We start from the raw sequence: 26,389 nt of genomic DNA on the forward strand, positions 1-26,389 counted from the left end.
TCTTAGGGTCATCTTGAAAAGATTCATGGTACCACGAGCAAGTCTTCCATCTTTTATACAAAAATATGAGAACATCTGGAACTTAAACTTCACTTCCTTGACAAATTACGGCCAAATTATCACCTAAAGGCCCAACAGAATCTTAGGATCACAAGTGAGAAAGTGATAGAGGAGGTGGCGGCATCATATAGAAATGTGATATTGTCTACCTTCAAGAGTGCACTCCATCACCATAAAAGGTTGTGGACCAAGGAGGAACTTTAGATTAAATTATTTTTTGCTGCACCCACCAAGCATCATGGATTGGTGTCTAATATCTGTGACATCAGCAGATGTTTTTCTTTGCCTTAGTGTGATCACAATGTGAAGCTGCTTCGCAAGGTCTCTTTATGGGTGCCAATGTTTGGCATAGAAATGTTTGCCATTACTGTTGTTTAAGGAAGGCGCCCATGAAAAAACAAGTGTGATAAAAAGAAAGGGAGTGTGTGTTCAGCTCCAGTGGCAGCTGGCGAGCTCAAGACGCTGATAATCTCTTCTCTGGTCCCCAAATGTTCAATCAGGCAGTATGACTCCATGCGCTGTGCTGCTGCAGCTTAAGGCTTACAATGAAAACCTACTATTTAACTTAACATTATTGCAGAAGTAGTTTCAGCAAAACGTCTTTAAAGCTACAGTACGGGATTTACGGTCATCATGTGGGGAGGTTGCAGATTGCACGTTGTTGTTGCCCGTCATGATTTTGTTTCATTCATGTTTTCACATCTTTGGCGACAAGGATCCCTGTTCTTTTGCAGAAACTGGTGATTGGTAATATCTATGATCCTTTATTTCACAAAAAATAAGGGTTCTCAAATGTTTTAGTTTACACTAGAAACCAGTAGACATTGTACAATGGAGCAACCACTGACTCCATTTTTCTTCAGCCTTTCACAATAAGAAAAATAAGAGAGAAACCTTGATTCATGCGTTTGTCTCTTCTAGATGGATGACACTCAATGTTGTATTTTCTGGTTTACCACAGTCCAGCATTAGAGGTCTCCAATTGGTTCAAAGTGCTTCTGCCAGACTTTGGACAGGAAGCAGAAAGTTTGACCACATTACACCCATTTTGGCATCTCTTCACTGTCTTCCTGTCCCTGTGAGATTAGATTTTAAGGTTCTGCTACTAACCTATAAAATTGTTCACGGACTGGCACCTCCCTACTTAGCTGACCTAATTAAACCCTACGTACCGGCCCGGGTTTTGCATTCTCAGGGGTAGGACTACTTTGTTGCCCTAGGGTGAATAAAAAGTCTGCGGGTCACAGAGCTTTATCGTGTACCTGTTCTATGGAATGATCTCCCTGCATCAGTAAAACAGATTCTGTCGAGACTTTCAAGTCCAGACTTAAGACGCACTTATTTTGCCTTTCGTATGGCTAGCTTACTCACATAGTATGTTACTATGCTTTTTACTCTTAAATTAATTTTATTAGGAAACAAAGCGTGCCATGACCTCAACTTTATCTAAACTCTGGGTCTTTTAGTGAAGCTTAGGGCTAGTGGCCGGCCATCACCTTAAGGTCCGGTCACACAGCACTTAACAAAGGGCAACAAAGCCCAAACGAAACAAGAAATCTGGACTTTTGCTGGCATCGTTTAACCTTCTCGCAGCTTCATTCCTGCAGCTGGCGCTTCATCAGGATTTTTAAACTGTTGAAAAATTTTAACAAATGCCACCGAAAACCTCAATTCGTCCGTATTTTGTTTTGCTGTAGTTCTTGTCGGTTTATCGTTTGCTTAGTTTTTGTAACGTGATCATTTAGTTTGACTTCGTTCAACCAGCTAAATGTTTTCACGCAGTGCAGAAGCCGGTTTGTGAGCGCTGCAGTGGGGGAGCTGCAGTTCCTCCACAGCGGAGCTGGTGTGTGGTGTGGGGCTTCTGCCGCTGCATGTAATGTGGCACATGCTGCCGCGGTCATGTCGTGGTGCTGGCCAGCACAAAGAATTTGTTGCTCTCTCCGCCAGCCCATGGTAGTCCGTGATCATGGCGTTGTTCCAGTGCTGCGCACATGAGGAGAGAGTTGCTGCACAAAAAGTCCAGTCAGAGCTGCAGCATTTTGTCCATGAACTCTGAAGGGCTTGCTGTCATCCAGCCTGTGCAGAGAGAAATGCCTTCTGGCCCTTTTAGCGTCTGACAGTTAAAAGGTTCTGAGGAAGTGATCCTTGATCACTGCGTATTTGTTTGCAGTGGGAGGGCTTTGCAGGAGCACGATCAGCCTCGTTTCTTTCTGTGGCTCTGAGGGCCGACACGACGTTGTGTCATCCAGGCAGCAGTTTTCAGAAGCGGGACTTTGAGCCATCACATGTGGAAAATCTTCAGCAGCAGTGGACATTCATGTGTGAACAGCTTTGATCCACAGAGGTGTGACATATGAAAACAGAAAACCCAGTGTGATCAGCTGGAGAGAAGGTGAAGTGCGTGCGTTAGCAGTGTGTTGGTGGTGTATTGTTATTGTGGTGGTGATTTTTTTTTTTTTGTAAAAATGAGGCGTCATGAATGTTGAACACGCGCTTCAGTTTTTATTTATTTATTTTCACTGGAGCAAGACGAAGCATGCAGCGTGTCGTCAGAGTCTCAACCAGACAGTGAGGATTCTGATGATGAGGACATGATACTTCTTTTGTTCTGGACGAGTAACCAGAGCAGGTGGATCCACTGACGTGTGCACAGATCTCCACAGTGGGTCGGATCACGCGCTTCTGTTTGGAGCTGAGCTCCGTCCCAGCGCCGAGTCCTGGAATGCAGAGATGCAGACACACGCTGCTCCAGCAGTGGCTCCAGGCATGTTTCGTTTAAAGTGTCAAGATCGTTAGCTTCAGTTTCGTTTTGGTCCTCTTTCGTCCCTTATGTGATGACATGGGAGTGTAAATTTTGTGAAAATTGGCCTTTGAGGGAAGCTTTTAGAGCGTGGCTTAAACAATCAACCATGTTCTATGTAACAATAAATACAGTGGGGAAAATAAGTATTTGACCCCCTGTCAGTTTTGCAGGTTTTCCCACCTACAAAGAATGGAGAGGTCTGTAATTTTTATCGTAGGTACACTTCAACGGTGAGAGACAGAATCTTCAAAAAAAAAAAAATCCAGAAAATCACATTGTATGATTTTTAAATAATTAATTTGCATTTTATTGCATAAAATAAGTATTTGACCCTCTACCAACCAGCAAGAATTCTGGCTCTCACAGACCTGTTAATTTTTCTTTAAGAAGCCCTCTTATTCTGCTCTCTTTACCTGTATTAATTGCACCTGTTTGAACTTGTTACCTGTATTAAACACACCTGTTCACACATCAATCACACTCCAACCTGTCCACCATAGCCAAGACCAAAGAGCTAAGACCAAAGATCTCACTTTGTGGGGTAAGGATGATTCTGAGAAAGCTCAGAACTACACAGGAGGACCTGGTCAATGACCTTAAGAGAGCTGGGACCACAATCACAAAGATTACATTAGAAACACATGATGCTGTCATGGTTTAAAATCCTACAGGGCAGCAAGGTCCCCCTGCTCAAGCCAGCACATGTCCAGGCCCATTTGAAGTTCACCACCCATCTGGATGATCCAGAGGAGGCATGGAGAAGGTCATGTGGTCAGATGAGACCAAAATAGAGCTTTTTGGAAACAGCTCCACTTACCATGTTTATACGATTGGAACAACCCCAAGAAAACCATCCCAACCGTGAAGGATTGGGGTGGAAACATCATACTCTGGGGGTGCTGTTCTGCAAGGGGACAGGACGACTGCACCGTATTGAAGGGAGGATGGATGGGGTCATGTATTGCGAGATTTTGGCAAACAACCTCCTTCCCTCAGTAAGAGCATTGAAGATGGGTCATGGCTGGGTCTTCCAGCATGACAATAACCCCAAACACACAGCCAGGGCAACTAAGGAGGGGCTCTGTAAGAAGCGTTTCAAGGTCCTGGAGTGGCCTGGCCAGTCTCCAGACCTGAACTCAATAGAAAATCTTTGGAGGGAGCTGAAACTCCAAACCTGAAAGATTTGGAGAAGATCTGTATGGAGTAGTGGACCAAAATCCCTGTTGCAGTGTGAAAACTTGGTCAAGAACTACAGGAAACGTCTGACCTCTGTAATGGAAGACAAATGTTTCTGTACCAATTGTTAAGCTCTGTTTTTCTAGGGGGTCAAATACTTATTTATGCAATAAAATGCAAATTAATTATTTAAAAATCATACAATGTGATTTTGTGGATTTTTTTTAGATTCTGTGTCTCACAGTTGAAGTTTACCTACGATAAAAATTACAGACCTCTCCATTCTTTGTAGGTGGGAAAATCTGCCATAGGGGCTGGTCCGGTGCCCACATCACAGCTCTCTCTTTAACCCTCTGGGGTCCAAGGGCATTTTTTGGACAGTTCATTCGCCTGGCATAAATGTTTTATTATTGCTGTTAACAGCTCTCCCTACATCCCGCAATCAAATTTTATTTCTCTTTTTTTTTAGGACAACCTGTGCTTTCAGAATATATATGCCATAGTAGTGTTTTATAAGTGTAATAAAGGTTTTCAATCAAAAATAGGCAAGGAAAAAATAAAGTGAAAAATAATTTTCCACACACATTTATTCAAAACACACAGCAAGCTATAATAAACAACTGTTTTGACACTTTATAAAGGTAATTTGAGGTCTTGTGTGAAAGACTGTACACCAAAAAGGTTCAAACAATAAACACAAATGCACATTTTGAACAATATATACAAAATGGTCTATGTGTTTTCTTGTCCATTGATATGGTAAACAGTGCTTTACGTCGAGAAAGCAACAGAGTTATCCAGTAACATTCACATGTAAACTAGTGGAGCAATCCTGATAGTTACACACTCTTTGTTTGAGCACGTGAGATTGTCATCAGAGGCTGTCCATCTGCTTCACTGATCGCTGTGCGTAATGGCGCAGGGCGCATGGAGACCAATAGTATGTACTCATTGGAGCACCCAGTGGGCTATTCAAATGGGCCAATTAGTAACATATCACTTCTGAAAATGAGGTAAATCTGCCCTACGATTGGACTTTGGAAAACCATGTGACGGTGAACCAATTCCTCACTCACATTGTACACATCATCGCACAGCTTTTATGAGGAGTACAAAGATGGCCGATGGCTGGCTCGAACGTCCACGGAGTTAACTTTTCAGCAAAAAAAGTAAGTTTCTATCTCATATCATTAAAAAGTTATTTATAATTTAGTAAAGCTTGGTCTTAGCCATCGTATACGACGGCGTCGGCACCAGAGGGTTAAGATTGTGACAGGAGTCACTTTCTCTCAGTCTTAGTGGTCAAACATGGATAAAATCCTTCTTTCTCTTTGATTAAATGTATTCAATAGCTTTCTTAATCATCTTCTTAATCAATCTTTTTGCCCCACTGTATGCATACCGTCATATTGTTCGAGTTGGGCCCATTTTACCAGAGTTATGGCCCTATTTGGTCAGTCCCTGATTGTGCAAGTTCTCCTACTTAGAAAGATGAGAGAGGTCTGTAATTTTCATCATAGGTACACTTCAACTATGAGAGACAAAATTAGAAAAAAAAATCCAGGAAATCACTTTGTAGGATTTTTAAAGAATTTATTTGTAAATTATGGTGGAAAATAAGTATTTGGTCACCCACAAACAAGCAAGATTTCTGGCTCTCACAGACCTGTAACTTCTTCTTTAAGAAGCTCTTCTGTCCTCCACTCATTACCTGCATTAATGGCACCTGTTTGAACTCGTTATCTGTATAAAAGACACCTGTCCACAGCCTGAAACAGACTCCAAACTCAACCATGGCCAAGACCAAAGAGCTGTCGAAGGACACCAGGAAGACAATTGTAGACCTGCACCAGGCTGGACGAGTGAATCTACAATAGATAAGCAGGTTAGTGTGAATAAATCAACTGTGGGAGCAATTGTAAGAAAATGGAAGACATACGACCATTGATAATCTCTCTCGATCTGGGGCTCCATGCAAGATCTCATCCCGTGGGGTCAAAATGATCATGAGAACGGTGAACAGAAATCCCAGAACTACATGGAGGGACCTGATGAATGTCCTGCAGAGAGCTGGGACCAAAGTAACAAAGGCTACAATCAGTAACACACTACTTTGAGAGGGACTCAAATCCTGCTGTGCCAGGCGTGTCCCCTGATTAAGCCAGTACGTGTCCAGGCTGTTCTGACTTTGCCAGAGAGCATATGGATGATCCAGAAGAGGATTGGGAGAGTATCATGTGGTCAGATGAAACCAAAATAGAACTTTTTAGTAAAAACTCAACTCGTTATGTTTGGAGGAAGAAGAATGCTGAGTTGCATCCCAAGAACACCATGTGAAGCATGGGGGTGGAAACATCACGCTTTGGGGCTGTTTTTCTGCAAAGGGGACAGGACGACTGATCCGTGTTAAGGAAAGAATGAACAGGGCCATGTATTGTGAGATTTTAAGCCAAAACCTCCTTCCATCAGTGAGAGCATTGAAGATGCAACGTGGCTGGGTTTTCCAGCATGATAATGATCTCAAATGCACCGCTCGAGCAATGAAGGCGTGGCTCCGTAAAAAGCATTTCAACGTCCTGGAGTGGCCTAGCCAGTCTCCAGATGTCAACCCCATAGAAAATTTGTGGAGGGAGTTGAAAGTCCCTGTTGCCCAGCGACAGCCCCAAAACATCATTGCTCTAGAGGAGATCTGCATGGAAGAATGGGCCAAAATACCAGCTACATTGTGTGCAAACCTGGTGAAGACTTACAGGAAATGTTTGACCTCTGTCATTGCCAACAAAGGTTATGTTATAAAGTATTGAGTTTTTGTTCTTTTTTTGACCAGATACTTATTTTCCACCATAATTTACAAATAAATTATTTTAAAAATCCTATAATATGATTTCCTGGATTTTTTTTTTCTCATTTTGTCTCAGTTGAAGTATACCTATGATGAAAATTACAGACCTCTCTCATCTTTCTAAGTTGGAGAACTTGTACAATCAGGGGCTGACTAAATACTTTTTTGCCCCACTGTATTACCAACCTATAACAAGGATGTGCAGTACCAACTGAGCGATTGGGGGAGAAGTGCCTTAGTCAGGGAGGTGACCAAGAACCTAAGGGTCACTCATTCAGATTTCCAGCATTCCTCTGTGGAGAGAGCGGCCTTCCAGAGGACAGCCTCTGGTGCAGCAATCCACCAATCAGGCCTGTATGGTAGAGTGGCCAACGGAAGCCAATCCTTTGTAAAAGACACTAGCACCTACCTGCAGTTTGTGAAAAAGGCACCTGAAGGACTCTCAGACTGTGAGAATCAAAATTTCTCTGGGACTGATGAGAAGATTGAACTCTTTGCTGTGAATCCAGGCATCATGTTTGGTGAGGAAACCAGTCACCGCCCCTACAGTGAAGCATGATGGTGGCAGCATCATGCTGGGGGGATGTTGTTTCAGTGGCAGGAGGTGGAGACTAGTCAGGATATATATAAATAAATAATACTGTGCAGTTAGGCGGTACACGATAGAAATGCTTTACAATTGGCCTAGGGTACAGATTTTGACATCCACCAAACCAATTGCGTTAACGTGGGTTTTTACGATCCACGAAAACTCTGTGAAACGTCTGTGGCTCCTTTTCTGCAGACAGAGTGAAGGAAGGGAAAGGGGGGTGTTCTGAGCTGAGGTGTGTCTTTCACTGAGACAAGGAGTGTTTCAATCAGTGTCTTCTGCACTTAGCAGTCAGCTAAACAGGAGTGCTTTTTGCGGAATATGTCCGCTGAACACCACAAAGCTGTTGTTTATTTAGTTCAGTGGATGCTCCGGGTGGAGGCGATGCCTCGTCTCGACCTGAATGAAACATTTGAGAAGCTCCACATTAAATAATGCAAGGATTTTTTTTTAACCAGGTTCATAAAGACAAAGTCAGCCAGGGAACGATGGGTTACCCAGACTGACTTCAAATATGAGTAAATTAAGCACTTATTTTTTAATTTATTTTTGGGGGTTTCTTGTGCGCTTTGGAATGAAGAAATGCCTCTGTCCTGAAAAACTGTTCATGTATCAGAGCAGGTGTGCCATCTAGCATTCAAGAGATGAACTTCAGCCACGTGACCCAACAATAAATAAATTTATTTGATTCTTTCACCGAAACATCAAATCTAGGCTTGCATCTTAGATGTACCTTCTGGCAAATTGTAGCTGTAGTTTTGAGATCTGCACAATAAATGTATCCCTTTTTGTCATTTGGTTGTTTTTTTTTTTGTTTTTTATTTTTATCAATTTAGCTTTACTAAGGGACTGTATAACCCATTCAGAAATACTTCCATTATACTTTACACTTAAGTTTATATCACTATTTATACCGTTACTGAGAAGGGATTCAGTTTATACCGCGATATGAATTTTAGTCATATCGCCCAGTCCTAATACGCACACAGCTGAAAATAATTTGGAGAACACAGGGTTTCTCTAATTATTTTGAGCAGAATCTATCTACACTGCTCAAATAATTAGAAGGAACACAGCAGATGACTTTTTCACTCACACAAACCAGACACCCACACCGGATCAACTCAGAGTGTTGCTATAGGAAGTGATTTTACTGCTTATTTCCTGTCCATGTTCTCTGCAGTTAGTTCGTGTACTTGTACAGAGGAACACACTGTAGCACAGTGATTTCAGACAGAGCTAATTGTATATTGTATTACGAAATTACGAGGAATGCTGCAAACACCCACAACACGAGAAATATTCATGTAAAAGTGTAAGTTGGAATGTGTTTCATTCATAAAACTTGTTCAGGATTATTGTCAGAAGTTATACAAAGTGTAGTTTGTTCTTGAGAAAGTTACGGTCTGTATGTATTTAAAGTAAATGGAAAGGCTGGACATGGCCATGAGACTATCAAATCAAATATACTTTATTGTACCCACAGGGTAATTGCTCCTGGGGACCAAGTATGACAGCTGTCGGTCTGCCTGTAAATGTTTGTACACTGAGTGGTTTGAGGTTTATCATTCATGACTACGTTTATAAGTGTTCAGCTGACAACCTGACTTATTAACTGAAGCTTGTGCTTTAACCCTATTAAAGGATACTGGAAGATAATTAGAAATTCAGTCAAGCTGTGATGCTTTTTAACATCTTTACCAAGTGAAATATCCCTCAAGTATGTTGACAATCAGGGCTTGTTTATATATATTTTGTTATCTTATTATTATTTTTTTTTTAAAGACTTCATGTTAAGAGCCACATGTTATTAAACAAAAAAACCTCACCTCAGTCGGCTGGTAGTTTTGCTAATCATCAGTTCTCATCTTTGTATCTACCTGCAGTGTTCAGGAAGTGGTTAGCCTTGATTGAGAATTGTTGAAAGATGCCTGTAACAACTTGTGAGATGAATGGAAAGACCCCCGTACACACTTATTTTAGATCAAATTAACTACAACCCCTGGCAAAAATTATGGAATCACTGGCCTCGGATGATGTTCATTCAGTTGTTTAATTTTGTAGAAAAAAAAGCAGATCACAGACATGACACAAAGCTAAAGTCATTTCAAATGGCAACTTTCTGGCTTTAAGAAACACTATAAGAAATCAAGAAAAAAAAGATTGTGACAGTCAGTAACGGTTACTTTTTTAGACCAAGCAGAGGAAAAAATATGGAATCACTCAATTCTGAGGAATAAATTATGGAATCACCCTGTAAATTTTCATCCCCCAAACTAACACCTGCATCAAATCAGATCTGCTTGTTGACATTGACCCTATGCCATGACATTGACCCTATGTGTCTTTTTGCAAGGGGAATGTTTTCACAGTTTTTGCTCTGCTCGTTGACATTGACCCTATGTGTCTTTTTGCAAGGAATGTTTTCACAGTTTTTGCTCTATGGCAAGATGCATTATCATCTTGAAAAATGATTTAATCATCCCCAACATCCTTTCAATTGTCCAAATATCAACGTAAACTTGTGCATTTATTGATGATGTAATGACAGCCATCTCCCCAGTGCCTTTACCTGACATGCAGCCCCATATCATCAATGACTGTGGAAATTTACATGTTCTCTTCAGGCAGGTCATCTTTATAAATCTCATTGGAACTGCACCAAACAAAAGTTCCAGCATCATCACCTTGCCCAATGCAGATTCGAGATTCATCACTGAATATGACTTTCATCCAGTCATTCACAGTCCACGATTGCTTTTCCTTAGCCCATTGTAACCTTGTTGTTTTTCTGTTTAGGTGTTAATGATGGCTTTTGTTTAGCTTTTCTGTAATGTAAATCCCATTTCCTTTAGGCGGTTTTCTTACAGTTCGGTCACAGACGACTCCAGTTTCCTCCCATTCGTTCCTCATTTGTTTTGTTGTGCATTTTTGGATTTTTGAGACATATTGGCTTAAATTTTCTGTCTTGACGCTTTGATGTCTTCCTTGGTCTACCAGTATGTTTGCCTTTACAACCTTCCCAGTTGTTGTATTTGGTCCAGAGTTTAGACACAGCTGACTGTGAACAACCAACATCTTTTGCAACATTGCGTGTTGATTTACCCTCTTTTAAGAGTTTGATAATCCTCTCCTTTCTTTCAATTGACATCTCTCGTGTTGGCGCCATGATTCATGTCAGTCCACTTGGTGCAACAGCTCTCCAAGGTGTGATCACTCCTTTTTAGATGCAGACTAACGAGCAGATCTGATATGATGCAGGTGTTAGGATGAAAATTTACAGGGTGATACCATAATTTTTTCCTCAGAATTGAGTGAGGTCCATATTTTTTTCCTCTGCGTGGTCTAAAAAAGTAACCGTTACTGACTGCACAAATCTTTTTTTTCTTGATTTCTTTTAGTGTTTCTTAAAGCCAGAAAGTGCCATTTGAAATGACTTTAGTTTTGTGTCATGTCTGTGATCTGCTTTTCCTACAAAATTAAACAACTGAATGAACATCCTCCGAGGCTGGTGATTCCATAATTTTTGCCAGGGGTTGTAGCCTGTGGTCACACAGTTTATACTCTTCCACTTAAACATGAAAGGTGTCATATTGATGATGTTTGTGCCATTAAGAAAACAAAAACAAAAAAACAATGCCCTTTTCTTATTGCCCCTTCACACATACACGAAGTTGATTGTACGAAGCAGGAACCGCCGAAAAAAACCGCAAACAAAAACGAAATGGCGAATGTGAAACATTTTCAATTTATTTCATTATATAGCGCCAGATCACAACAAAGTTGCCTCAAGGTGCTTCAGACAAGTAAGGTCTAACCTTACCAACCCCACATTCCACCTGTTGTCAGGAGGGACACATGGTAGGATACTGTGGCGACTGTTTTGTTGCACACTTGACCACCCACACACACACACACACACTGCAATTTCTAATATTGAATCCCTCTTATTGAGCAGACAATACAAGTATGATCCTTCTGTTCCTCTGTATATGACCCATGGTCATAGACATACAGTCGTGAAATGACATGAATGAAGCAGTGTACTCTTATGTCCACATCTACTGGTGTCGTGTATCCAGCGAGCGGCCGCGCCGAAGGACACAATGTCATGTGTACCATAGCTGACATGGGTGACGTGACCGTCAGATCGCCAGCTGAGTATACACATGATCAACAGTTTGTTTTACATGGGACAGCCAATATCACGAGTACAAGCGGCCGAGATGAGTTTCCTTCGCAGGGTGGCTGGGCACTTCCTTAGAGATAGGGGTGAGGAGCTCTGTCACTCGGGAGGAGCTCGGAGTCGAGCCGCTGCTCCTCTACGTCGAAAGGAGCCAGCTGAGGTGGCTCGGGCATCTTTTCCGGATGCCCCCTGGACGCCACGCTGAAGAGGTGTTCCGGGCGCGTCCTATCGGGAGGAGGCCCCGGGGAAGACCCAGATCACGCTGGAGGGACTACGTCTCTCAGCTGGCTTGGGAACACCTCGGGGTTCCCCCGGAGGAGCTGGGGGAGGTGTGTGTGGATCGGGAGGTCTGGGGGGCTTTGCTTGAGCTGCTGCCCCCGTGACCCGACGTAGAATAAGCGGAACAAAATGGATGGATGGATGGATGGGACAGCCTAATGTTGTGCACGCTGACGCAGTCACTTCTGCCCATTGCAATGGAGTGGCCTACCTGCTGTTAGTTCGTGTCAGTGAGCATGTGTTTTTATACATTCCACGTAAGGACAGCATGCCCATGCATGTGCCTCATGGTGGAGTGTTGTCAGGTCAAATCCTTCATGGAACGGTATGTGTTCGCCAGCTGTGACTCGCGAGCCCACAGATCCTAACAACAGTGGCTGGTGTGGACACCAGCTATTGTAGTATGTATTTAATTGCCCTGTTCTCTGTGTTTTTAATTTAAAACATCGTGCACTGAGCCTCTGTCAGCTGGAACTGACAAGAGCATGAGAGCCCCCCTACATATGTGCATTGCGTGTAGTGTTGTTTGTGTTGTTGAATATGTCCTCCAGCTGAGTTGCAGTGGTCAGCTGTTCTGGCTAGACAATACAGCCATCCAGATGCGCTGCACTGGCCAGCGATCGCAATTCCAGCCTCCTTAGTGGCACCAAATCATTTAAAGTGCAATTCTTTTGGCTACTCATTGTTCTGCCAAAGTCACCATGGTGGATCCTGCATGGATCCACATGTTAATTTGGAACATGTTTTATTCCAGATGCCCTTACTGATGCAGTTCCAGGTATACATGTCGATCACAGCCACAGATACCGATGATTCCTTCGGAGTAGTCCAGTTATCTTTTGGCTTCCCTCACTAGTCTCCTGCATGATCACTCAGCTTTTGAGAATGGCCTCGTCCATACAGATTTACCATGCAGTACCATACTGTTTGTATTTCTTAATGATTAATATCAACATGATATTTACACATTTAATGACACCCGGTTACGCCAAATCGGAGGTCACTAAAATTAACATTAAATCGGTGTGTAACTTTGCAAAAACAATGTCGGACTCTGTAGTTTTCTCTGGGCCCCTCCCCAATCGGACCGGGAGTGACATGTTTAGCCGCATGTTCTCCTTGAATTGCTGTCTGTCTGAGTGGTGTCCAAAAAATGAGGTGGACTTCATAGATAATTGGCAAAGCTTCTGGGGAAAACCTGGTCTTGTTAGGAGAGACGGCATCCATCCCACTTTGGATGGAGCAGCTCTCATTTCTAGAAATCTGGCCAATTTTCTTAAATCCTCCAAACCGTGACTACTCCAGGGTTGGGACCAGGAAGCAGAGTTGTAGTCTTACCACCTCTCTGCAGCTTCTCTCCCCTGCCATCCCTCATTACCCCATCCCCGTAGAGACGGTGCCTGCTCCCAGACTACCAATAACCAGCAAAAATCTATTTAAGCATAAAAATTCAAAAGAAAAAATAATATAGCACCTTCAACTGCACCACAGACTAAAACAGTTAAATGTGGTCTGTTAAACATTAGGTCTCTCTCTTCTAAGTCCCTGTTAGTAAATGATATAATAATTGATCAACATATTGATTTATTCTTCCTTACAGAAACCCTGGTTACAGCAGGATGAATATGTAGTTTAAATGAGTCAACACCCCGAGTCACACTAACTGTCAGAATGCTCGTAGCACGGGCCGGGGCGGAGGATTAGCAGCAATCTTCCATTCCAGCTTATTAATTAATCAAAACCCAGACAGAGCTTTAATTCATTTTGAAAGCTTGTCTCTTAGTCTTGTCCATCCCAAATGGAAGTCCCCAAAACCCAGTTTTATTTGTTTTTATCTATCGTCCACCTGGTCGTTACTGTGAGTTTCTCTGTGAATTTTCAGACCTTTTGTCTGACTTAGTGCTTAGCTCAGATAAGATATTATAGTGGCGATTTTAACATCCACACAGATGCTGAGAATGACAGCCTCAACACTGCATTTAATCTATTATTAGACTCTATTGGCTTTGCTCAAAAAGTAAATGAGTCCACCCACCACTTTAATCATATGTTAGATCTTGTTCTGACTTATGGTATGGAAATAGAAGAATTAACAGTATTCCCTGAAAACTCCCTTCTGTCTGATCAGTTCTTAATAACATTTACATTTACTCTGATGGACTACCCAGCAGTGGGGAATAAGTTTCATTACACTAGAAGTCTTTCAGAAAGCGCTGTAACTAGGTTTACGGATATGATTCCTTCTTTATGTTCTCTAATGCCATATACCAACACAGTGCAGAGTAGCTACCTAAACTCTGTAAGGGAGATAGAGTATCTCGTCAATAGTTTTACATCCTCATTGAAGACAACTTTGGATGCTGTAGCTCCTCTGAAAAAGAGAGCTTTAAATCAGAAGTGTCTGACTCTGTGGTATAACTCACAAACTCGTAGCTTAAAGCAGATAACCCGTAAGTTGGAGAGGAAATGGCGTCTCACTAATTTAGAAGATCTTCACTTAGCCTGGAAAAAGAGTCTGTTGCTCTATAAAAAAGCCCTCCGTAAAGCTAGGACATCTTTCTACTCATCACTAATTGAAGAAAATAAGAACAACCCCAGGTTTCTTTTCAGCACTGTAGCCAGGCTGACAAAGAGTCAGAGCTCTATTGAGCTGAGTATTCCATTAACTTTAACTAGTAATGACTTCATGACTTTCTTTGCTAACAAAATTTAACTATTAGAGAAAAAATTACTCATAACCATCCCAAAGACGTATCGTTATCTTTGGCTGCTTTCAGTGATGCCGGTATTGGTAGACTCTTTCCTCTCCGATTGTTCTGTCTGAGTTATTTTCATTAGTTACTTCATCCAAACCATCAACATGTTTATTAGACCCCATTCCTACCAGGCTGCTCAAGGAAGCCCTACCATTATTTAATGCTTCGATCTTAAATATGATCAATCTATCTTTGTTAGTTGGCTATGTACCACAGGCTTTTAAGGTGCAGTAATTAAACCATTACTTAAAAAGCCATCACTTGACCAGCTATCTTAGCTAATTATAGGCCAATCTCCAACCTTCCTTTTCTCTCAAAATTCTTGAAAGGGTAGTTGTAAACAGCTAACTGATCATCTGCAGAGGAATGGTCTATTTGAAGAGTTTCAGTCAGGTTTTAGAATTCATCATAGTACAGAAACAGCATTAGTGAAGGTTACAAATGATCTTCTTATGGCCTCGGACAGTGGACTCATCTCTGTGCTTGTTCTGTTAGACCTCAGTGCTGCTTTTGATACTGTTGACCATAAACTTTTATTACAGAGATTAGAGCATGCCATAGGTATTAAAGGCACTGCGCTGCGGTGGTTTGAATCATATTTGTCTAATAGATTACAATTTGTTCATGTAAATGGGGAATCTTCTTCACAGACTAAAGTTAATTATGGAGTTCCACAAGGTTCTGTGCTAGGACCAATTTTATTCACTTTATACATGCTTCCTTAGGCAGTATTATTAGACGGTATTGCTTAAATTTCATTGTTACGCAGATGATACCCAGCTTTATCTATCCATGAAGCCAGAGGACACACACCAATTAGCTAAACTGCAGGATTGTCTTACAGACATAAAGACATGGATGACCTCTAATTTCCTGCTTTTAAACTCAGATAAAACTGAAGTTATTGTACTTGGCCCCACAAATCTTAGAAACATGGTGTCTAACCAGATCCTTACTCTGGATGGCATTACCCTGACCTCTAGTAATACTGTGAGAAATCTTGGAGTCATTTTTGATCAGGTTATGTCATTCAAAGCGCATATTAAACAAATATGTAGGACTGCTTTTTTGCATTTACGCAATATCTCTAAAATCAGAAAGGTCTTGTCTCAGAGTGATGCTGAAAAACTAATTCATGCATTTATTTCCTCTAGGCTGGACTATTGTAATTCATTATTATCAGGTTGTCCTAAAAGTTCTCTAAAAGCCTTCAGTTAATTCAAAATGCTGCAGCTAGAGTACTGACGGGGACTAGAAGGAGAGAGCATATCTCACCCATATTGGCCTCTCTTCATTGGCTTCCTGTTAATTCTAGAATAGAATTTAAAATTCTTCTTCTTACTTATAAGGTTTTGATAATCAGGTCCCATCTTATCTTAGGGACCTCGTAGTACCATATCACCCCAAGAGAGCGCTTCGCTCTCAGACTGCAGGCTTACTTGTAGTTCCTAGGGTTTGTAAGAGTAGAATGGGAGGCAGAGCCTTCAGCTTTCAGGCTCCTCTCCTGTGGAACCAGCTCCCGATTCAGATCAGGGAGACAGACACCCTCTCTACTTTTAAGATTAGGCTTAAAACTTTCCTTTTTGCTAAAGCTTATAGTTAGGGCTGGATCAGGTGACCCTGAAACCATCCCTTAGTTATGCTGCTATAGATGTAGACTGCTGGGGGGTTCCCATGATTGCACTGTTTCTTTCTCTTTTGCTCTGTATGCACACTCTGCATTTAATCATTAATGATCGATCTTTGCTCCCCTCCCCAGCATGTCTTTTTCCTGGTTCTCTCCTCAGCCCCAACCAGTCCCAGCAGAAGACTGCCCCTCCCTGAGCCTGGTTCTGCTGGAGGTTTCTTCCTGTTAAAAGGGAGTGCTTGCTCACAGGGGGTCGTTTTGACCGTTGGGGTTTACATAATTATTGTATGGCCTTGCCTTACAATATAAAGCGCCTTGGGGCAACTGTTTGTTGTGATTTGGCGCTATATAAAAAAATTGATTGATTGATTGATTTACTGTAAACCAATAAAATGTGCCAGTAACCATCACGTACTGTATAATCTAGAGTGTCAGTCATGGCTTTTTTACCTAGTTTGGAGGTCCTCCCCTTTAAAGTTTGGTGGCAGCTGATATGTCTAAAAAAAAACAAATCAGCATTCGTTAATAATAATAATAATGTATCCCCAGATTCAAAGTACTAAACAAATTAAGCTCTAAGAATAGAAAAATAAGTGCAAATAATAACGCATATGACAGCATTTCACAAAAATTGCAAATCGAGCAGTTGGTAATATAGAAAAAAGGTACAAGTTATACACCAGGTAAAATAAGTATTGTACACTCAACAAAAATATAAACGCAACACTTTGGTTTTGCTCCCATTTTGTATGAGATGAACTCAAAGATCTAAATCTTTTCCACATACACAATATCACCATTTCTCTCAAATATTGTTCACAAACCAGTCTAAATCTGTGATAGTGAGCACTTCTCCTTTGCTGAGATAATCCATCCCACCTCACAGGTGTGCCATACCAAGATGCTGATTAGACACCATGATTAGTGCACAGGTGTGCCTTAGACTGCCCACAATAAAAGGCCACTCTGAAAGGTGCAGTTTTATCACACAGCACAATGCCACAGATGTCGCAAGATTTGAGGGAGCGTGCAATTGGCATGCTGACAGCAGGAATGTCAACCAGAGCTGTTGCTCGTTGTATTGAATGTTCATGTCTCTACCATAAGCCGTCTCCAAAGTCGTTTCAGAGAATTGGCAGTACATCCAACAGCCTCACAACCGCAGACCACGTGTAACCACACCAGCCCAGAACCTCCACATCCAGCATGTTCACCTCCAAGATCGTCTGAGACCAGCCACTCGGACAGCTGCTGAAACAATCGGTTTGCATAACCACAGAATTTCTGCACAAACTGTCAGAAACCATCCCAGGGAAGCTCATCTGCATGCTCGTCGTCCTCATCGGGGTCTCGACCTGACTCCAGTTCGTCGTCGTAACCGACTTGAGTGGGCAAATGCTCACATTCACTGGCGTTTGGCACATTGGAGAGGTGTTCTCTTCACGGTTGATGCGAAGGAGATGTGTTGCACTGCATGAGGCAAATGATGGTCACACCAGATACTGACTGGTATCCCCCCCCAATAAAACAAAACTGCACCTTTCAGAGTGGCCTTTTATTGTGGGCAGTCTAAGGCACACCTGTGCACTAATCATGGTGTCTAATCAGCATCTTGATATGGCCACACCTGTGAGGTGGGATGGATTATCTCAGCAAAGGAGAAGTGCTCACTATCACAGATTTAGACTGGTTTGTGAACAATATTTGAGGGAAATGGTGATATTGTGTATGTGGAAAAAGTTTTAGATCTTTGAGTTCATCTCATACAAAATGGGAGCAAAACCAAAAGTGTTGCGTTTATTTTTTTGTTGAGTATACATGTTACCATTTTTCGCAGTAAATATATTTCTGAAGGTGTTATTGACATGTAATTTTCGTCGTATCTCGGTGCTTGGGTCTCCGGCGAGGGCGGTCGCATCTCCTCCTCTCTCCTCTACCTCTGCTCCAACTTTTAAGTCCCCTACTTCACCAGACTGTGAATTCTTCAAGCTACGTATATTGAATTAAGCATGGAATTTATCAGCTGGTCTCTGAATGCTATTGACACCATTTTTTCAACAAGGAAATCAGGGCCTGGGGACCCTGCGTGCCCAGATGGAACCTACCCTGCGGGCTATGTTCTTGACTCCCTCACTTGTCATGATTAATGAGTTTGGCAAAGCGATCCATTCTCAGACCGCGTTAACCCTTGAACTCAGTCGCAAATTGGATAACATTTCGGAGCAAATGCATGCCGTGCAAAGGAAGATGTCGGAGACCAGGGGATATTCATAATTGGATCTGGTTGTTCAAGTGAGCTGTAAAGGTGTTTTTCACTGCTCAACCATAAACATGGCAGGCTTATCAGCCTCTGAAGGACAAAATGCCCCGTTGTTTTCCTCCAGAAGAATTTCTATGGCCTTGGTGAACATTCGGCTGCTTTCTTCTTCTCCAACTCCAGCACACACAGACAGAAACTGACTCATTTGATTCACACATGGACAGAGACCGAAAGCATACTCCCACCTTCCGCTTACCGCCTCCTGTCCTCATCCCACACCCCATCCCGGCCCCCGCTCACACCACTCCCTTCCCCCTCCGGGGTGCTGCACAGTTTTAGCTGCTGTCGGCCCCCCATCCCCCCCCAAGATGGCGGCGGCGCGACTACATGTTGCTGCTGCTCCCCCACACTCACATTGCCTCAATTCGGAAAACGGACTGTTTCAAATTTAGAGCACATAAACAATGTCATATGTATATGTGTTGTCTTAATTATGATATGTGCCATTATTATGGTAATCAAGTAATAATTATGGATTAATTGCTGTATCTTGTCTGTGGTAATTTGAGTGCGGACGTAATCTCGTTGTTGCACTCGTGTAATGACAATGACAATAAATCTCATCCATCCATCCATCCATCCATCCATCCATCCATCCATCCATCCATCCATCCATCCATCATCCCAAGTAATCCACATATACAAATACAACCCCAATTCCAATGAAGTTGGGATGTTGTATAAAATGTAAATTAAAACAGAATATAAAGATTTGCAAGTCCTCTTCAACCTATATTCAATTGAATACACCACAAGACAAAATATTTAATGTTCAAACTGATAGACTTTATTGTTTTTGTGCAAATATTTGCTCATTTTTAAATAGATGCGTGCACCACGTTTCAAAAAAGTTGAGATTTTGTAATGAAAGAACGTGCGGGCAAATTCGCCAAGTCGGTTCCGTGACGACGCCGCAAATCCGTCTGCGCCGCGACAGGAAAAACACCTCCATGTTGAAAACCATTTGTAAAATTCATGCGGCTTTTGATGGCTTTCAACAAGTGAGTATCTGAGAAATTGTTTAACAGCTGGGCATGTTCCAACTTGTCCGTTAAGGTTTCCAATTTAGGTGTTTTTCCTGTCGCGACCCCCGCGGTCAGGTCCGGCCCGACATGCGAATCTGCCTGCACGTTCTTTCATTACAAAATCTCCTTTAACAGTGGAATGTCCGCATAAACTCCTCATGCCGACCTCTTCTGAAACTTCTCTGTTCTCTGACGACGACCTGAATGATCAGAGCCTGAAATGTGGAAGTTTTCAGCTTGAAACAGCGAGACGCCGCCGCCTCGGATCACAGCTCGCTGTCAGGCGCCATGGGCCGTCCTTAAAGCGACACTAACAGACCAAAATCTCTCATCAGCCGTTAAAATTGTCAAGGATAACCAGCTGAATTTATCGAATGGTGTCCACTCAGTTGTGCCTTACAGTTTTGAAAAAATTTTTATCAAACAAAGCAGCAGTCTCTGAGCCATTCCTAAACAATGAAAAAACGACGAGAGGGTGGGCCACTCCTCACTCAAAGACTGTCCACAGGCGAATGACGTAACCGACAGGCGTGAAAAAACTCTTGCATGCCCACGAGGGTTCTAGCATGTCTGATGTAATCACACGTGATTCAAATCCATATGGTTTTTGAAAAAAATAATAAGGTCGGATACTTTTCTAATAGACCTCGTATATTCCAGAAAATATGGATTCCTTTCTGAAAAATTGTATTTTTTTATTTCAGGATGTGAAAATGTGTTTGACCAATGTTAATAAACATCAACAAAGAATATTGTGATTATACAAATTGTTTATTTGCATTTATTTCTGAACATTTTTTCAAATTCTGTTCTGTCCCAATCTGTCTGACCATGATTGTTGCATCCTAACCTGTAATAAATATTGTCAACTATTTCCGTTTGGGATTCATTTGCATCTCCAATGATCTTGCACAAATGTACTTGCTTACATAATAGACTGAGCTTCTGCTCACTGCCCTGTGATTGTTTATCAGTGTACACGTTGCAGTCGTACATGGCACTCGTGTTCATTTTAAAAAGTCAGTGCATTTTAAAGTGCGACTGATTTGAAGTGAAAGATTTACTGATGCTGCATAAAACTGCTTCCACATTTGACTTACTAGTTTATTTATTAAGCTTACAGCTTATAAAGGTGTTTGGCTGATATGTTTATGAACAGTCGGTAAGTTTCTCCCTCTCTGTCCTCACAGGAAGTTTACTCCTGCTGACAGGATGACAACAAAATGTTGGGAGGAGGCCATGGTAGGAGGTGCAGTCCTTGCTAGATTCCCATCTTCCTCAGTTTTACTCCTCCGCCATCTCTGTTGACCTCCCCGCCGACTGGTGCCATGGCCAACCACCTGGAATTAATGCAGGAGCTGCAGCAGCTGGACAAGGTGCCCAGTCTGGAGAGGCTGCGGGCAGCTCAGAAGCGCCGTACACAGCAGTTGAAGAGATGGGCGGTATATGAGAAGGAGATGCAGAACAAAAAGAGAAAGGCCGATAAGAAAGGACGTTTTATAAACCTCCAACATTCAGAGCACAAGAAGCATGTTTCATTTTCTGCCAGCGTGGCCCTTCTGGAGGCTTCAACCAGGAATGATCCAGATGAAGGTATTTGCAATAAAAAGCATTTATATGCACAAGTTAGACAACAGAACAACACATTTATAGGTGTGTAACACGAATGACAACTTCATGTACAAGTACGCTAAATTTATTGTCGGAGAACCTCTGGGTTACACTTATAACTCAGTCACATCCAGCTCAAAAGTCAGTGACACCACCTTTGAATAATTATGCTCACATCAGCATCACCTCAGTACTTGAGGTAGATATAAAAATGCCATGGTCAGTAAAACAATTAACTTTACTGGCACACTTAAACTGACAGTGGAACACACTCCATTCTGACAGAATTTGTTCTGCTTGGAGACTGTTTTATCATTGGAACTCGTCATGCTGAAATGAGACTCTGCCAGTCTGGTAATTAAAATTTCTCCTGATGGAGCTCCTGTGTTTGAAGATAATTGTTTTGCAGGCAGCAGAAGAAGTCCCATGATGCTGTTGTAGCGTGATCGGTGTCAGTGATGCAGAACAGATAACAAGCTAGTATCTTTTAGATATGGAGTCTGATTTGACTCAACTTCAGCTTCTGGTTAGATTAGCTTATTTCAATAACAGGGCTGTAATTATACAAAAGATACAAAGATAGCAAAGCAGCCACATGTTAACATTTGGAAATTTTGTTCCTCCCATTTTATTTATATATTAATATTGCATAACCATACACTAGCATGGACATGCATTCACTCTGAGTACTTGGTATTTGACCTGTATTTACATTTGTTTTTGAGAAGAGCTGAATAATTTGAAGAAAAAAACAAAACAAAAAACTTTTGTTACAGCAGACATACACTTGGGGACATACTGATTGGGCATTTTCCAGATGTGAAGCTAAGATATCAGGCAGCCTAGCTTCAAGTTCAGTTGTAGTTGAGGAGTTGATGCGTTGCCGCAGTGGTAAATAAGGTTGTTGTTCCACTAAACACGGCAGCAAAACTGTAAACCTAATAATTGAGTGATCAGAGACCACTCAAGAAGCATGATGTCAATATTTGTGACAGCAAATGCATGTGCGAGAACCAAATCCAGGGTATTTCCACTAATGTGTGTCGAGTCCTAAATGCATTGCTGAAATCCTAATGTATCCACAATTTGCATAAATGATTTGCAGAGGGGATCAGAAGGCTTACTTATCTGAATGTTAAAGTCACCAATAATCAGAAATGTTTTCTGCACTAGTTGACAAGTTACAGATGAACACACCAAATTCATCTCAGAATTGAGGGTATGGGCCAGGAGGCCTATATACAGTGACAAAGTAATATGGCTGATTTTTATTCTTCGGACCTTGGCAATATGTAGCATCATGGGTAAAGCGGAGAATTAGATGTTCAAACCAGTTATATTTGTGACCCCCAACAGCTAATAAACTAAACCTAGATTTATAAATAAGAGCAACACCCCTGCCTTGCTTGGCAATATGACGGACGTGACTAAATGTGTATGCCGGTGGGCAGGCCTCATTTAAGGGGAGGATAGCTGTAGGTTTAAGCCAGGTTTCACATAACCCAATCCTATCCAAGTGATGAACCATAATTAGATCATTAATCTACAATGATTTTGAGGAAAGTGATCTTATGTTAATGAGACCCAGAATAAGAACCTCAGTGGGGCTGACAGTTGGACTGTTTGGAATTAGGGGTGGTTCCAGAGTACCATATATAAGATGCCTGGAAGTAGGTTTTGGTTTGAGACATTCCATGCGGGTTGCAGCAGACACAAAGTAATTGATATTGCTGGAACAGCCAACGGGCCATCCGCAATTTCAGCGTCATCCAGTGTAGTAATGTGTATTAAGTTTGCAAAGCATATCTACCTATGATTTTTATGGACACGTTTGCAGAAACAAGTCACAGTCTCAACTTGATGAATTTCCCTTCCTGGCACATAAACTGTACCATCACCATAATGGATGTAATGGTTTTTTTTTTATTTATATCTTTATGCCTCCAAATGGGAGCACCATTAGATGTATCATTTATTTATTTATTGGAGACACTTTGCTTTACAGATATTCAGGCCTCGCAACGGGGAACCATAACATGTAACATTTATTGAATAAAATAATTTATTACTGAATCGCCCACAAACAGGGAACCATTAATATGTAGCAGTTTATAGTGAATAAGTAATTGAACTCCCATATTGAATTAGATTGGACTAGGCCCAATATAATGGGTCACCAAAATAATTAATTTAGGGTTTAATACTTATGATTTAATTATTACTCGGGCACCATCTATTATTATTTTTTATAGCATAGGTACTATAATTTAAACATTAATTTATTAGTCTCAAATGAATTAATCCGTCTCGATTTAATTTAATCACTCTGATCTGAAGTCTGAATTCTCGCGATGCAGTTGACCAAGAGTTTCCTTCTGTACACAAAATAAGCCACAGCAGAAATATTTACAATTTATTTACAGTTTATACAAGAAATGAACATTTTACTGGCATTTATGGAAAGTGATGAAAAATAAGTTCATTCATGGAAACAATTTTCTTGCTCACTCATGAGACATTGGAAGAAAGAGATAAAGTTTAAAACTTTAAGTAAATAAATCTGATTGGAATTTAGTTATGAATTTTGAAGCCAATTATGAAGAAAAATATTAAACAAGCATGAATATGTTTAAAAAGGGACCAAAGGATTAAAATTAGCCACTTTGTATCCATAGACAACAAACCCTTTTTCTGAAACTGTCGACTGGGTCACTTAGCTGCTGTTGAAGAGTTGTTTGGACGGTCCGATCTGTCCGTCATGGATGTCCATGCTCCGGGCAGCGTGAGCTCCCTGAATGATCCCAAGGCTTGAATCGGCTGGCTTTGCTGACGGTTAACTGCTGGTTTCAGCTCCGTTGTCAGCTTGCAGGAACCCAGAGGTAGAAGGTGTTTGTTGAAAATGCTGACTGGTAGCTTTTAAAAAAAAGTTGTTAGAGTCAAATTAAAGTCTTTGTGAATTTAGAAAAAAGTAAAAATTTAAGAGCGTTGAAAAATTATAATAAAAAGGAAAAGTTGCTTTTCTGTAAATTTGCTCTTAATTTGAAAAGCTCAGCTTGGAAGTTCTCTTAAAAATTCAAAAGACTTGCCGCGCCTTAAAGTGTCAGGTTAAACTTTAAGTTTGTCAAAGTAAAAAATGAATGAATGAATGCCATGTGGTAGCCTAGTTTGCAATGGGGCCTGGGCCCAAAATTAAAAATTAAGCATTTACAAAGAAGAAAGCAAAAACAGAAGAAGGCAGAAGGTAGAAGTGGGCAGAAGAAGGGGAGCAGAAGGGAGAAGGCGGGCAGAAGGGTCAAGCGAGGCTCTGTCATCACTTCTTAAAGGGGGACTGATGTCACCAAACGCCACCCATTTAGTATGTGTAACTTTACAGAAAACTTTGTCTTCAAAAGAGGGCAGACAGAAATGATTCAACTATTTAAACACATTAATTAATTTGCAGTATACTATTATTCTAAGACACTCAAATGGACACATTATTCATTCATCATCATGTAAACACATCCTCTGGGTTAAAACAGAATACTTCATCAACATTTGACGATGGAGGCAGAATCACACTTAAACAATATCAGTGACAAGAACACATATCAATAAATGGAATGACTACATGCAAAGCATTTTGTTTGAATAATCACTGCAATCAAACATTATAAGTCTTTAAATATAAATGAAAGAAATACTGATCTCAGATTTTATTTCAAACCAAAGGTCTTTTCCTTTGCTTTAAACCTCAAGATAAAAGCTGATTGTCAGGACAAAGTTTATGACCACGTGTTATCATGGGGGAAGGGATATCGTCTTGCAGTCTTGAGACCATAAGGTGGGTTCTTCAATCCTGGAGAAGCTCAGATTCTGACGTGAAGCCATTATAATGTCATGTAATTCATAATGGCCGAAATTTAACTGAGAAAAGGCAAGGGCTTCCCTTTGAAGAACTTTGAATTACAGCTTTGTTTTTCCTCTGCGACACAGTGTTGGACCATCAGGGGACATCTCCAAGACTTATCTGAAGATCTCCAGATGGCTTAGGAATTTCTCAACTGGGGGTGGAAACACAGTCTCTGTCTCCAGTTGTTTTTGTTGTTGAGGCAGGATTAATATATTTTATTTAATCAGGGCGAATCGAGGCGATGGCGCTATATGGATTTTCTGCACCAATTTCCCTGCTAAGCTAAAGGATTCCACAGCCACATTTGTCATAAGCCTTGCAGGGTCTCTAATCACCTGCTCCGTGGCCTGCTGTAAAATCCTAATGTTACCCTCCCTGTAGAGCTCTATCTATGTTTGCAGACAAGATGAAGGCACCTTCCCCAGTAGGGTGAATGGTAAATGGACTGCATTTATATAGCGCTTTTCCATCTGTATAAGACGCTCAAAGTGCTTTACAATAATGCCTCACATTCACCCCGATGTCAGGGTGCTGCCATACAAGGCGCTCACTACACACCGGGAGCAATAGGGGATTAAAGGCCTTGCCCAAGGGCCCTTAGTGATTTTCCAGTCAGGCGGGGATTTGAACCCATGATCTTCTGGACTCAATCTTCTGGAGCGCGCATTGCCGCTTGTCGGCAGGCTGACGTGGTCAAAGTTCAACCCAATCTTTTTTTTTTTTTAATTGAACAAAATAAAAAACATAGGTTTAACCGGACAGAGGTGGGGGGAGTTACGCGCGCAAAATTTCTTTTGCAGAACTGCTGTTTGTGTGTTTACGCGCTCAGCCTGACGCCTCGATGGAATGACAAGAGGATGATGGACACTTTCCCACCAAAGCTCTTGCTCAGTCATCCTTCCGTGCGCAGCAGGACCCGGTGCTGACCAAGTCCTCAGGACGACGATCTGTCATCTGATTAACAAAAAGAAAAAAAACCCCAAATTGTCCTGTGATCGTTTGCCTGCAAAACGGAGCGAGAGATGGTGTGTGCATGAGCGACATGCGCACTCATCACACTTAGAAGCGCGTCTTAAAGAGCTTCCATCTTCATTCACATTCACTGCGCTTTTCTGAACTTGTTGAACACTGATAAAGCATCAGAGGGGTACACTGAGGACTGTCAGGACGCAAATGTAAGTTGTTTTTTTTTTTCCCTTTTACTTTTCAAGTTGACTTTTGAA

At 41.5% G+C, this 26,389-nt stretch overlaps 1 protein-coding gene across 1 annotated transcript in view; it reads left to right on the forward strand.

The window, feature by feature from the left end:
• Nucleotides 1–20,888: 20,888 nt before the first annotated feature.
• The window catches only part of ppp1r16b (protein phosphatase 1, regulatory subunit 16B), a 181,853-nt gene continuing 176,352 nt past the window's right edge, over nucleotides 20,889–26,389 (forward strand). Inside the window, exon 1 of the mRNA XM_034166111.1 lies at nucleotides 20,889–21,256. Coding sequence (XP_034022002.1) covers nucleotides 20,992–21,256 — 265 coding nt within the window. The 5' untranslated portion in view covers nucleotides 20,889–20,991. The remainder of the gene's footprint in view (nucleotides 21,257–26,389) is intronic.

Source organism: Thalassophryne amazonica, chromosome 3, assembly GCF_902500255.1.
Source record: "Thalassophryne amazonica chromosome 3, fThaAma1.1, whole genome shotgun sequence".
Taxonomy (NCBI): domain Eukaryota; kingdom Metazoa; phylum Chordata; class Actinopteri; order Batrachoidiformes; family Batrachoididae; genus Thalassophryne; species Thalassophryne amazonica.